The 12,147-nt window shown below is 47.7% G+C and overlaps 1 protein-coding gene across 1 annotated transcript in view; it reads left to right on the top strand.

The window, feature by feature from the left end:
- Positions 1 to 1,515: 1,515 nt before the first annotated feature.
- CIZ1 (CDKN1A interacting zinc finger protein 1) overlaps positions 1,516 to 12,147 on the top strand; it is a gene marked incomplete at its 5' end in the record, with an annotated part of 17,907 nt that continues 7,275 nt past the window's right edge. Inside the window, 8 exons of the mRNA XM_010161803.1 lie at positions 1,516 to 1,631; positions 4,051 to 4,217; positions 5,230 to 5,365; positions 6,258 to 6,318; positions 9,176 to 9,255; positions 10,258 to 10,337; positions 11,366 to 11,548; positions 11,890 to 12,020. Of these exons, the coding sequence (XP_010160105.1) occupies positions 1,516 to 1,631; positions 4,051 to 4,217; positions 5,230 to 5,365; positions 6,258 to 6,318; positions 9,176 to 9,255; positions 10,258 to 10,337; positions 11,366 to 11,548; positions 11,890 to 12,020 (954 nt within the window). The remainder of the gene's footprint in view (positions 1,632 to 4,050; positions 4,218 to 5,229; positions 5,366 to 6,257; positions 6,319 to 9,175; positions 9,256 to 10,257; positions 10,338 to 11,365; positions 11,549 to 11,889; positions 12,021 to 12,147) is intronic.

The raw sequence follows: 12,147 nt of genomic DNA, 5'->3' as shown, positions 1-12,147 counted from the left end.
CTCCCCCTCGGCCCGGCGCCCGCCCGGGCCCTGGCCCGCTGAGGGGAAACGCCTTCTCCCGCAGGAAGCCTCGTACGCACCTGCCTGAGCCGCCCTAACCAGAGACACGCGCTTTCTTTCATTATTGAACTCCACTTCGTTATTTTCTGTCCCTGCCTGGGTCTGCTGGCCTTGGGTGAGATTATGGAACTTGTTTCTGCAGCCGCACCAGCGCTGAGGGTGTGACCGGGCGCTGTGGGGCTGGAGAAAAGCACGTTCGGTGTGGTAAAAGACAAATGACAGCTGCCAGAAATGAAAAGGCAAATAGCCGGGGTTTTCCTTAAAAAAATGAAAGGGAGAAAATAACCGCCGTGGATAGGAGCAGTTGTCCCCGATGAGCTGAGATTTGTAGAACTGACACAAATCCTCCGAAACGATGTGTTTATTTGCAGTGACTGTTCTCTGTAAAGCCTCTGGAAATTCAAAGCGATGGGATGTGAATTTAAGAAGAAAGTTAATTCGTTATTTAATAAATTACAATAATTACTTTATCCTTACAGGCTCTCTGAGGTAAATGTGGGACTCAGAGATACAAATCTCTAAATCTTTACCATTTTCTTGTCTTGTACTACAAATAAAGCTGCCCTTAAAATGCCAGTATGCGGCTGCGAGGTAGCATGGGTGCATTTTACACCTTGAAAAGCATGATTTTCCTGGCATAAATATCTCAGCTCTGAGCCTGGAACAATCTAGAGCAGCAAACACGAAGAGGAGCTGCTGTAAATGGTGTTGAGAGGGTCGGGGTTTTTTTTGTCAGCACGGATATTTTCGATCCGTGTTTGTACCTCTTCACAGCCCTGGCAGATACAGCTGTGTCAGCAGTTGTGCGTAGAGGTGGGCCTGACCTTGCAATCGCCTGAAGGAAGCGCCTGCCAGTTTCTTCAGACTTTTCTCCCGTGCCTGCTCCACCCTTCATAGGGCTGGAGAGTCCTTCTCCGCTTACTTCTTCCTCCTCGTGTTTTAAATACGAAGGCCGTGCTTTAATTTTCCATCCTGTTCTGGCAGTTAGAGGGCACCATTTACAGTTATGGCCCGTCTGGCTCCGTGTGGGAGGCATCGATTTTGGAAAAGCGTGCTTTAAGCTACTGAGAAAACTCCCTGGTTTTTAGAACTTCTTTTTTGTTGTTGCGTTAAATGTGGCTGCTGATCTAGATCGCTCCTTCCTACTGACAAGTGCTGCGTAATTCTGTACCGCTGCAGCCGGCTCCTGGGCTTTTTTTATGCTGCTTGACAGGCTTTATGTGGGCTTGGTGCTAAGGAGTTCTCTCTGACCTCAAATTCCTTGATAGACAATCTGTCAGCTTTGGAAATTCCAGGAGAGTGGAAGAAAGAGGATACAGTGCTGGTGTATGGTATCTTTTCATGTATATCAGCATTTCAGCCGCTCCTTCCTCCTCTGTTTTACACTCGTTAGGGGCCTGGAATTGAGGGGTGTGTTTTTTATTGGGTTCTTACCATTAACGCCTTCTTTTCCAGGGGTTTGCCACCACCGCAACAGCAACAGATGCTGAGCTTACGGGCAACAAACCAACCATCGCTGCTCAATGCCAATCCTATGCTTCAGCGGGCCTTACTCATGCAGCAGATGCAAGGTACTGTCGTTACGGGAGACGCTTACTTACTGGAGTTATTTAATCATCCTTCCTGGACCGAACCCACAGTGTAGCTATTTCTTGCTAAACCGTTGCAGTCCTCGTGTTTGGCCGTTTCGTTTGTCATCTTTTTTCCTTCAAATTTGTCCATAGTCCACATCATAGAGGTTCTTCGGTGCTGAAAATCCCACGTGCCCAACTGTTCACGACCAGGGATGGCACTAAAAGGCATCAGGTTGGGTACTAAATAGGTGCCTGCCCTCTTAGACCCGGTGGAGTATTTTTTCATCAGTTTATTTAGATGAAATACTTAGCTTTGTCTTTCCTGATTGGAAAGTTAAACCCATTTGTCTTGTTGTCCCGCACGTACACGCTAACCTTGTTTGCAGTAGGTGCTTGTCTTTGTCCAAACTTTGTGCAGCACAAACAAACAAAGTATATGGTGGTGGAAAATGGTTGAGGTTTCAATTGGCCTGGGAAATTTCGATTCCCTGAAACGACTGTCATTTGTGTGATGGATAATATTGCTCTTCTTCCATCACTGTGTTTCCACAAGTGGCTTTTTTTTTTCCCCAGATGAGATGTTTTCAAAACAAATTTATGAAGCTGCCTTAATAATAGCATTGCTGACATAAAGATACCAGGAATAAAGCTGTGCTTTTATTTTTGCTCATGTCTTAACCTGACAGATCTTTTCAAACACAGAAAATCAGTACCTGGGGTAGTTTTACAGTGCCTAGCTTAGATTAATGCCTGCAATTTTTATCTTGCCTGTGAATCATGCCCAGATGTGAAGACAATAGATTTATTCTGCATGTCGTTAACTCTCCTTTTGTTCTCTCTTGCCCATTTAACGAGAGGGCTCTCTAGTGACTCCAGTGGCTCTCTACAGATCTTTCTCAGGTTGTAGAGAAACCGGCAGTGAGAAAGGACAGGCCACGCTCTGAAGATGGGTGTGTGAGAAGGTCTGACTCCACTCCAGTCAGCTATACTCCTTTGAGATGTTTGATGTTAGTGTGGGCTGACCTTTTCTCTTAAGCAACGTCCCTTATGGAGAAGCTGTGTTGAAGTGGTATGCCAAGGACCTGAGGCCAGTTAGATAGAGCAGGATAAGATATGTTAATGAACACTCTGCATGCACTTTGACTTAGCGTGGTACCTTCTCTTTTCACCTCTACACGGTGAGTTGTGACCTCTTTCAGTGATCTTGCAGCCGCAGGTAACGTGCAGTGTGGTTGCAGTGTTCAGTGTGGCCCTTCGTAGGGGGCTGAATTTTTTTTTGCTCGTTCAGGTTTGGGTTACGTGTAAGAATATCTGATGCCGTAGTATTTCTGTACCTGGGAAACATGAGCATAAATAATTAATTGGCTGTACGTGGCTTCAGCAACGGGAATAGGAAAAGATAAATGCTTCAAGTTGAAATGGGTGTGTGGTTCTGTCAAGGTACTCAGCTGAGAGCAGGCGATGATTGCTTGCCTTGGAGATGTGGGTTTTTTAATACAGCTATGGCTTTTTACAGCAAGAGATTGTTTATGGTAAGTAATAAGAAATTAGATTACTTTTGAAGACAAACACAGTGGGGTACTGGAATATTTCCTGTTGTGTTGCAGGCTTTAACCAATGTGTCTTGGATTTTCAGATTTTGGGTCCCTGTCTCCAAACTTCTCTGGCCTGTTTTGTCAGCTGCTAAAAACCCAGAGTATGCCCTGATTCCAGTGAGAGAGTTAAAAATTGCAGTGTAAGTCCAGGTTCCCAGAGAGGTGGACAGCCTCTGAGGGTGTAGCTGTGCGCTTCCCTTCCCTCACCTCGGAAACGGGGACAGCAAGGACTGCCTTTGCTGGGACTAATGGATGGGCTTAGTTCATAGCCTGCGGGTGCTGAAAAGGACCCTTCAGAAGGCAGAGCGTTACAGTTGGAAATGGCAGGGTCTCAAGTGGCAGAGGTTAGGTTGACATGTTGAGCTTGCATGATGACCAGGTGGCGGAGAGGACTCTGGAATCTTTTGTTTGACGAGTCCAGCGTTGTTTTAAATGGAATGCTGTTAACTGGCTTGTGCTAAGCAGCATCCGTGCCGTGGTGTGAGCTGCCAGCTGCACGAATGTGGGATGAATTTTTGTGAAACGAGAGCTTGTTTGTCGCAAACACAAGCGCTAGTGTGCTCAGATCAAATAATTGCTCTAATGATCTGAGCCTGCAGTGACAATCATGATGAAATAGCCTGATACATCCTAATAGTTGCTATCGCATCCAGTTCTGTTCTGTGAGTGCCGGAGAGGGTACGGCACCCACACAGTGCCCTGTAAAGTACAGGGTCTCGCACAGAGGAGCCCTTCCCTTCTCTACCCACTGCCTGGGGGCAGATTTTCTCTCTCCTTCACAGACTGCGGGGTGGTGATATGCTGTGTGTGTTCGCTTATAGGAAACCTGCGTGGATTTAACATGACAGCGCCAGCACTGCAGCAGTTTTTCCCTCAGGCTACAAGACATTCCCTGCTGGGGCCACCACCTGTCGGGGTCTCATTAAAGCCGACTCGGCTGGGCTTCCCCGGCCTCCCCTTCCAGCGGCAGAACCGGACCTTTCGCAAGGTGGGCTTGTGGTTTCCAACTGTTCAGAGCTTTGTGCTCCTTTTGCACTTGGAGCAGTTGAGTGTGTTGTAGGTGGAGAACAAAAGAGAAGGGAGAAGGGTCTTGCAATGAAAACTGTGTTTTGCCCCATGCTGCTGCCACAGAAATGCAGAAATAAGTCCATCCCTAAGGTTCTCGTGGTCCATATTTACATTCATGATGCAAAGGTTTCTTGTCACCTCTTGGCCAAGAGAGGGAATTCGTCATAGCAGAACTGCTTAAACGTAAGATATAAAAGGAGCCTCTAGAAGTACCAGCTTCAGCGTAATTACAGTAGAAGAAACCCTGGCTGAGGGCTTTGATCTTCTCAGAGGGCAGAGTTCTGCCCTGTTACTCTTTCAAAGCAGTTTGTTGTTCCCAAACGATTCGCTTCCACCATGGACAGTCATTCTGCCTCTATGGGCTGTTTTCCCCTTTTCTAAGATCAAAATCCTATTTGTTCTTGTGGATTTTTTAAAATCTACAATATTTTTTGGTTGAAACCTTTCTCACTTTCCACCATTAAGACCTCTTTTGTGTCCTGGAAATTATTCCCTGATTAATTGACTGGTACTTCCCTCCCTGTAGATTAGCTTTTGCATATTCGGTTCCATTCTGCCAGAGAGATGTGGTGTATAAGGTGGACTTCCACTGTCCAGACTTGAAAAGAAAAGGGATTATTTGGGACTATTCTTTTTCCCTGCCCGTGCACCTCTTGCCAGAGTCCCTCTAAAGTGGTGCTGCTCTCTGCAAGCAGCTGGGTCTGCTACAGCTGGCACGTAAAGCACTGGAGAAATGTCCTGGGCTGCCTGCGGAAGCGCGTTGCTCTGTTTAACCACGTAAACCTGCCTGAAGCAAGGCAGTCCATTGTAAACCATCCATTCCCCTGTGCTGGAATTCCTGTTCCTGCCCCACAGTGTAAGTCTGGTGCTTTGGGCAGGGTGTTGGGTTTGGGGAAGGACCGAGAGCTGGCAGTGACTCTCGCCCATTGCAGGACTTCCAGAGGGTCCCTGACAGGAAGCGGGAACTAGATCCTGGTTCTTCATCTCAGACACAAGGTGATGAGAAATTGGAAATCCCAGAGGGAGTGCAAGCAGGGTCAGAGCAGAACAACAACTTGCCATCCACAGGTAAGGGGGAGCCTGTGGTGAAACATGCTACTGAACATCGTAAACTTCTCCGTGCTACTCCTGCAGCAAAGACTGGAGATGGCTTTAGTCTTCATCAGCTACATTTCTCCCCAGTTGTAAATGCTTAAACTGCCTGTGACAGCCCTCTGCTGCGTGCTCCATATATCCTTCTTTCCTGGGTATTTTTGGTTTTTATAAGCTAGCTCCATATCTCTTGCATGGAAGCCTCTCAGAAGTCACTTTGACAGTGAACCCCATTTTAGATGGGGGGTGGAAAAAGAAAACTGGTTTGAAATGAAAGCTTCCACATTGCCTTACCCATGCAGCATCTCATGGAGTCAGACACATGAAGCAGAACCGGTTGCAGTCCACACACTAAGGAAAAGAGGAGCTGAAAGAGTACTTGTGCTCCAGTTGTCAGGACAGAAACTGCTGGCACTGAATCTCGTAGAGTGTCGAATACAATACAGATGTGGGAATATTATTTCTGACTGCAGAGTGCCTAATCTAAAAATGCAGGCATATGATGAGGTTTTGACCGGTGTATATGTCGTGGTGAAAATTACCTGGTTCTGTTGGATAGATACACCTCCTTGGCTGATAGTAATGTTCTATGATCTGGGCTCTTGTCACCTAGATACAGGACTGAGACCCACTTAGTAGACATAGACACATATTTCTTTCTGGATGACACGTCATACCGTGACATCTGCACTAAAACTCAAATCTCTTAGGTCATTAGCCTTGTCACTACACATCTCAAATTCCGAATAAGCAAGTGTATGGTGTTATTTGCTCTAACAGAGTTTTATTGGCATTGGCTGTTCAGTTAGGGAACAAGCTCAGGGTGGCACGGTCAGCTTTGCTAAGATCTCCTCCTGTGTTCCTGCAGAGCCAAGAACTCCAACAGAATCTGTGTTGAACACTGAGCCTGCAGCAAAAAGACTGAAGAGGTATTTATTGAATGGGGTATTGAAATAGTTACCGGGTTTGGAACGACTGTCTAATTTCATTTGCTGATGAGCAGGGCTGTACTGTACTGGCCTGATCTCCAGCACGTAGGAGGTGTTTCATATGCTTGTGGACAAATTGGAAAATCTCACGATTCTTGCTGAGATCCAGGGTGTTATAGAGTCTCTGCTGTGGGTGATCCAGCCATGGGAGTGAAAAATAAAAGATACAGCTCATGTAAATGTGAGATCCAGGGTGTTGTAGAGTCTCTGCTATGGGTGATCCAGCCATGGGAGTGAAAAATAAAAGATGCAGCTCATGTAAACGTGCAACAATGTGCAGCTTGCTCATGTGTTCTCCTGCCAGGATGCCTGTAAGAAGCAGGAATATATATTTCTCTAATTTTCTTCCCGAAACGTCAAAAAGGGAAACAAGTAATCACGTACCGGCAGAGAGGAAAAGCCTTGGAATATGTTAGGTTACAGAAGGTGTAGGAGAGGGTAGTTTATTCTGAGGAATGAGAAGGGGAAGGGAATCAATATTCCCTAGTGTGCAAGCCTGTATCCATGGCTGTTGAGTTCTGTATCCCTTCTGCAAAGTTTGTCTTGCCAGTCCCCCTGTCTGTTAGGTAAAAATAGACAAAGGCAATGCTATTACCCGCAAGGGATGCTCCGCATGCAGGCGTTGGGTCATGGCAGGCCGGTCTGGGCACTCCTGGGTGCAGGAGGGCACGGAGGAGGCTGTATTGCCCTCTGGTGGGAAGGCACCTCACGAGCTGCTGGTGCCATCTGCACGGTGCTGTACCTGTCCCAGAACTGTCACTGTTCGCTGGTGCGGGGCGAGAAGAGGAGGGAGTGAATGCAGATTTCTGCATTGATTTGAGAATTCTCCAACATATGTTAATGGCTATGAGTCAGGACTCCTGGGTCCTCTTACCCTCCCTGTTAACAATTCACCGCGTGGTTTCGGACAAGTTTCTTCACCTCTGCGTTTCCCATCTGTAGATCAGAGATTAATGGCTAGCTTTAGGGAGAATATTCCAGGATTACTTTGGTGTTCAGATACTACCTTGATCATGTAAAACAATAAAGAGTGATAAATACTATGTGAGCAGGGACCATTGTGAGTTATGGACTCTGATTAGCAAGGAAGCAAATAATTTCAATTAAAGCTGTCGAATGCATTTGAGCATATGCTTTGTTAATCTGTTTGCCAAAGCTAATTTAATTTTAATTACATTAATATTTAGTAGGGTATTAATCAAAGTCCTGTTACATGCACAGGAAAAAGAATCAAGTCTGAGGAATGACAGATCTCCCTGCAGCTATTAGGAAAATCCTTTCCTAAGTAGTAGTTAGGGACTGCAAGATTTGAGGCATATATTATGGCTGGTATTTACTTAGAAAAGATAATTCCTTAGGGTTTTTTGAAGTGTTTCTCTTTATTTCCAATGAACAGATGATGGATCTTGGGGAAAAAAAAAATAGTAGTTTACTGTTCTCATATTGCCCTTTGCAGATGAGAAGGACATTCCCCTCCATCCATGTCACAGATTTTTGTTTCCTACTTCATTGTTCCATTTCCCTTTGGCCAGGAATACCAGCCTCCTTCTTCGTTTCAGGTTTTTCCCACTTCCGCCTTTTCTCCTATGTACCATCTGTATGCCTGGAACAGCATCTTCATTCCAGTGCAGAAAGCACTCATCATCTCCAAATCCTCCTTGAACACCCACTTCTAGCATGGCCTGACAAGTATCCATATAATACCATTTCCTCCTTAGATCGTGCTCGTGATGGCTTTTGCTCCCTTAGACCGCTCCTTAGATTTGCAGTTTAGACGGCAACCCCTTGCCCTGGAGTGCTGTCACCGTCTGTGAGTGGCGTAGCGTTGAGCCTGCTGGCATCACTTGACAAATAATGTTAATGCCAGCCACTCTTTGTTTTCTTCGTGTTTGCACTGCCCAAACCCTGCTGCATATTTATAGCCATGTGACCCAGTTACGTTAGCACTTGTACATTATGCGGGGGGGTGTGGTGTTTAGATCACTGGATGCGGTACCTGCACGGTCTGCACTCTGGCTTGGGTGGAACGTGCTGCTCCCTGATGACAGGAGGACACCAGGGTGGGATATAGAGCCGGCCTGAGAGAAGACATTCAAGCCAGAGTGAAAAGTGTTAGCCCGAATGCAAGAACGAGGAGTGGAGAAGGACGTTGTAAAATACGCTCTGTCCCCTCTGGCAGCCAACTGTTCATTCTCAGCAGTCCCTTCAGGATCTTTTTTCTCCTTAGCAGTACCAAATAAAGTCATTTTGAGCTGCGTCTTGTACAGCTCCACTTCCCCCACGAGCAGAATGCTGGGACTCGGGAACGAAACCCGACTGATAGGAACAGAGCAGGTGGCTGCGACGAGGTCCCTGTAAGTCACCGTGGAGAAGCCGTTTAGTTCTGTCAGGTCTCTGTTCCCTCGTGCACAGAGCAGCCTGGAGCACTGACCGGTTTCCCTGCAGGTCACCAGGCAAGACAGGAGTGAGCTCTCCGAGCTCGTATTGTGAATATGTCCTGCATGAACTTACTTCCCCTCAGGCCTTTTGCAGGAGAGGGCAGTGATCAAAAAAATGTCAGTTGTAACCACCTTGTCCGGGTCATTTGGCTGCTGTTTCTGAATCCGTTCTAGAATGCTCACTTTCATTGGTTTTATTTTTTTCTGCTGAATCCTTGCTGGAAATACCACCTCCAGTAGCTTATTGATTTGGGGGTTTAGTGGAGACCGTGGTAGCTCAGACCCCAGCCTGTGCCTTGGTGTGTCTTCTGAATCTTTGTAACATGGCAAATAAGGTTATTTTCTTGATATCCTTGAAGTGTGACTGAGGAGTCGGCATTAGAGGATGCCACCGACAGCAAGGAAGCAGGAGAGTCAAGCACCTGTGTCCAGGCTGATGGTGAGTTGGGCGCTGATTTGCACTTTCAGGGCACTCCTTGCTGGAACTGCACCTCTAGATCAGCATCGTAGATCCCGTGGGTCTCCTCAGATATGTCCTTCCTCCAGTCACACAGAGTCATAGAATCACAGACTGGTTTGGGTTGGAAGGGACCTTAAAGACCATCCAGTTCCAACCCCCTGCCACGGGCAGGGACACCTTCCACTAGACCAGGTTGCTCCAAGCCTCATCCAGCCTGGCCTTGGACACTTCCAGGGATGGGGCATCCACAGCTTCCCTGGGCAACCTGTCCCAGGGCCTCCCCACCCTCTCCAGGAAGAATGTCTTCCTGATATCTAATATAAACCTCCCCACTTTCAATTTAAATCCGTTCCCCCTTGTCCTGTCACTACAGGCCCTTGTAAAAAGTCCCCCCCAGCTTCCTGGTAGCCCCTTCAGGTCCTGGAAGCTGCCATAAGGTCTCCCCGGAGCCTTCTCTTCTCCAGGCTGAACACCCCCAACTCTCCCAGCCTGTCCCCATGGCAGAGGGTCTCCAGCCTTAGAGCATCTCCGTGGCCTCCTCTGGACTCGCTCCAACCGGTCTATATCCTTCTGCTGTTGGGGACCCCAGAGCTGGATGCAGCACTCCAGGTGGGGGCTCACAAGAGCAGAGCAGAGGGTCATCTCTGCTTACAGAGAATCCCCTCCCTCGCCCTGCTGGCCACGCTACTCCTGATACAGCCCAGGATACGGTTGGCTTTCTGGGCTGCTTTACCATGGGGAAGGGAGGAGAAGATCTAGGAACCAGCTCCAAACATAGTGCCCTAAACCCTGTTACCTACCAAATACAAATTATGGGAAGTTTCTCTCTAATAAGTGTTTCTTTGGAGGAAGGTTTGTGAACTGGGCTTATGGCCAACAGCACTGTGAGGAAATCTCCCTGATTTCATTCACCTGCTGCCTTGTTTTTTTCTGTCACTGCTGTTTGGATTTGAGGCAGCTAAAAGGACTCTCGCTTCCTAGGTACAGACAATGCAAAGGAGTACAGAGCTGAAGATCTCTCTAAAGAGAGGAAATTCTCAGAGGAACCAAAGGCTCCTGAGGTGAGCAGGCACCACTCCGTGCAGGGGTGGTGCAGAACATACAACCTCCCCCTCCATCCCAGAGAAGCCCGTTGCCACTGGGAACCAGATGGCACCCACGTCTGGAGCTCCGTCTCCTGCTGTAAGCTGTTGTCCCTGGCAATAAGGCATAATATGGCTGCAATTAGTGCGCAGTCTGCTCTGACTTGCTGCTTTTGTACCTCTGCTAAGCCGTTGCCTTACCTACTGCCGGCTGTTTGTGGATGCTGGGGTTCGTTCAGATTGCAGTATTCATCGGGAAGTTGAATTGAAAGAGCCGCTGAAAAAGACGTGCACTGAGGAGCAGAGCTGAATACATCTTTTATGTTACTGAAGAGCAGACGTAAGAAAATTCCGGTGATGGTAGTCAAGATGGAGCTGCTGCAGTGCTTGCGGTCACAGCAGGCACGAGCAGATAGTGGGAGTCTGTGCCTTCCAAAGGCAGCTTGGAAAAATAAGACACAGGTGAAGCCAGCAACCTGAGTCTTTCTGCATGAAACACGTCCCACATGCTAGGTGTCAAACCAGAACATTACGCTGTGTAAATCTGTAAGCAGGCAAAGATTTAACCCGTGGGGTGAATCAGGCGTGGTAGTCTTCCATAACTGGAGGCATTTGTTGGTGGTGTCAGGTGTATTCCTGCCCTTGCTGGGGTGCCTTACTCCATCAGGTGTGGTGCCTTTCTTTCAGCAGAGAGATGTGAGCCGATGGTGTCCCTTAGCAAGGAGGCGTTTGTTGCCCTGCTGTCCAGGGACTGGGTCGCGCAGTGTTAACAGATGCTGGAGAAACAACCCTCTCTACTAATGGGTGCTGTGACAGAGGGATCGCTGATTTAGCAGCACTGGGAGCAGGAGTGTGTGTGAGAGTCTTTCTGATGAGCCTCCTGTGGATTCAGGCTTAAATGCATTTTCTTAAGGGGCAGAGAGCTTAGCTGACATACAAAAAGCAGGTCTAATTTTTAGTGTCTTCTACTGGGAGACTGGACTTAATCTGGACTCTTTCTTTGGCAGGTGTTGAGCTCTGGAGGCTCACTGAAAGTGACTATCCAGCAGAGCAGTGAGAGCAGAGCTATCAGCACCACAGCTCTGAAACCAGGGCACTGGACCTGCGAGGTGGGCACCGCTGACCCCAACCCTGAATCCGTCCTTAAATTCTACTGTTACATCTGCAAGACCAACTGCTGCAGTCAGCAGGTAAAATCCACGGGTCTGACCGGGATAGGGATAGTCAGGAGAAGAGAATTAGATGGCCATGGGGAGGTGCAGCAGGAGACTTGTTAGCAAGGGCTCATGCTTCAGGAACCAGATCCATAAAAAATGACGACAAGCATGCAGATAAAATAAACCTCTCCTGAGGAGCTGGCAGGCAACCCGCTAGAGAGGGAATGTGGGTGGATCCACAGGCAGCCATGCTCAGGCTTTTGTACCATTTCATTGTTAACAGCAGTCAAGAGAATGGAAAGCATAGCTCATACCTATTATTTTCTGTAGTTTGAATACGGGTAAATGGATTTTTCTCCTAACCTCTTTCTCAGAATTTCCAATCCCACATGGCTGGGATTCAGCACCAGCAGCGACTTGGGGAGATTCAGCACATGAGCAATGTTTGTTTTGTTTCACTGCTGCCTATGGTGAAAGAGCAGAAGGTGCTGGCAGAGAAAGATGGGTAAGTGTTGGTCTGCACTAGAAAACGCAGTCTGAACGTGCACCTACATGGGTTCCAAAATTCCTCACTGCACCAGGGCGCCCCTGTGTTCTGGGTAAGGTACAAAATCCCTTTGGTTTCAGGGGCC

Source organism: Eurypyga helias, unplaced genomic scaffold (assembly GCF_000690775.1).
Source record: "Eurypyga helias isolate BGI_N326 unplaced genomic scaffold, ASM69077v1 scaffold43441, whole genome shotgun sequence".
NCBI classification, from domain to species: Eukaryota; Metazoa; Chordata; class Aves; order Eurypygiformes; family Eurypygidae; genus Eurypyga; species Eurypyga helias.
This window is presented reverse-complemented; position numbering and strand designations above follow the sequence as displayed.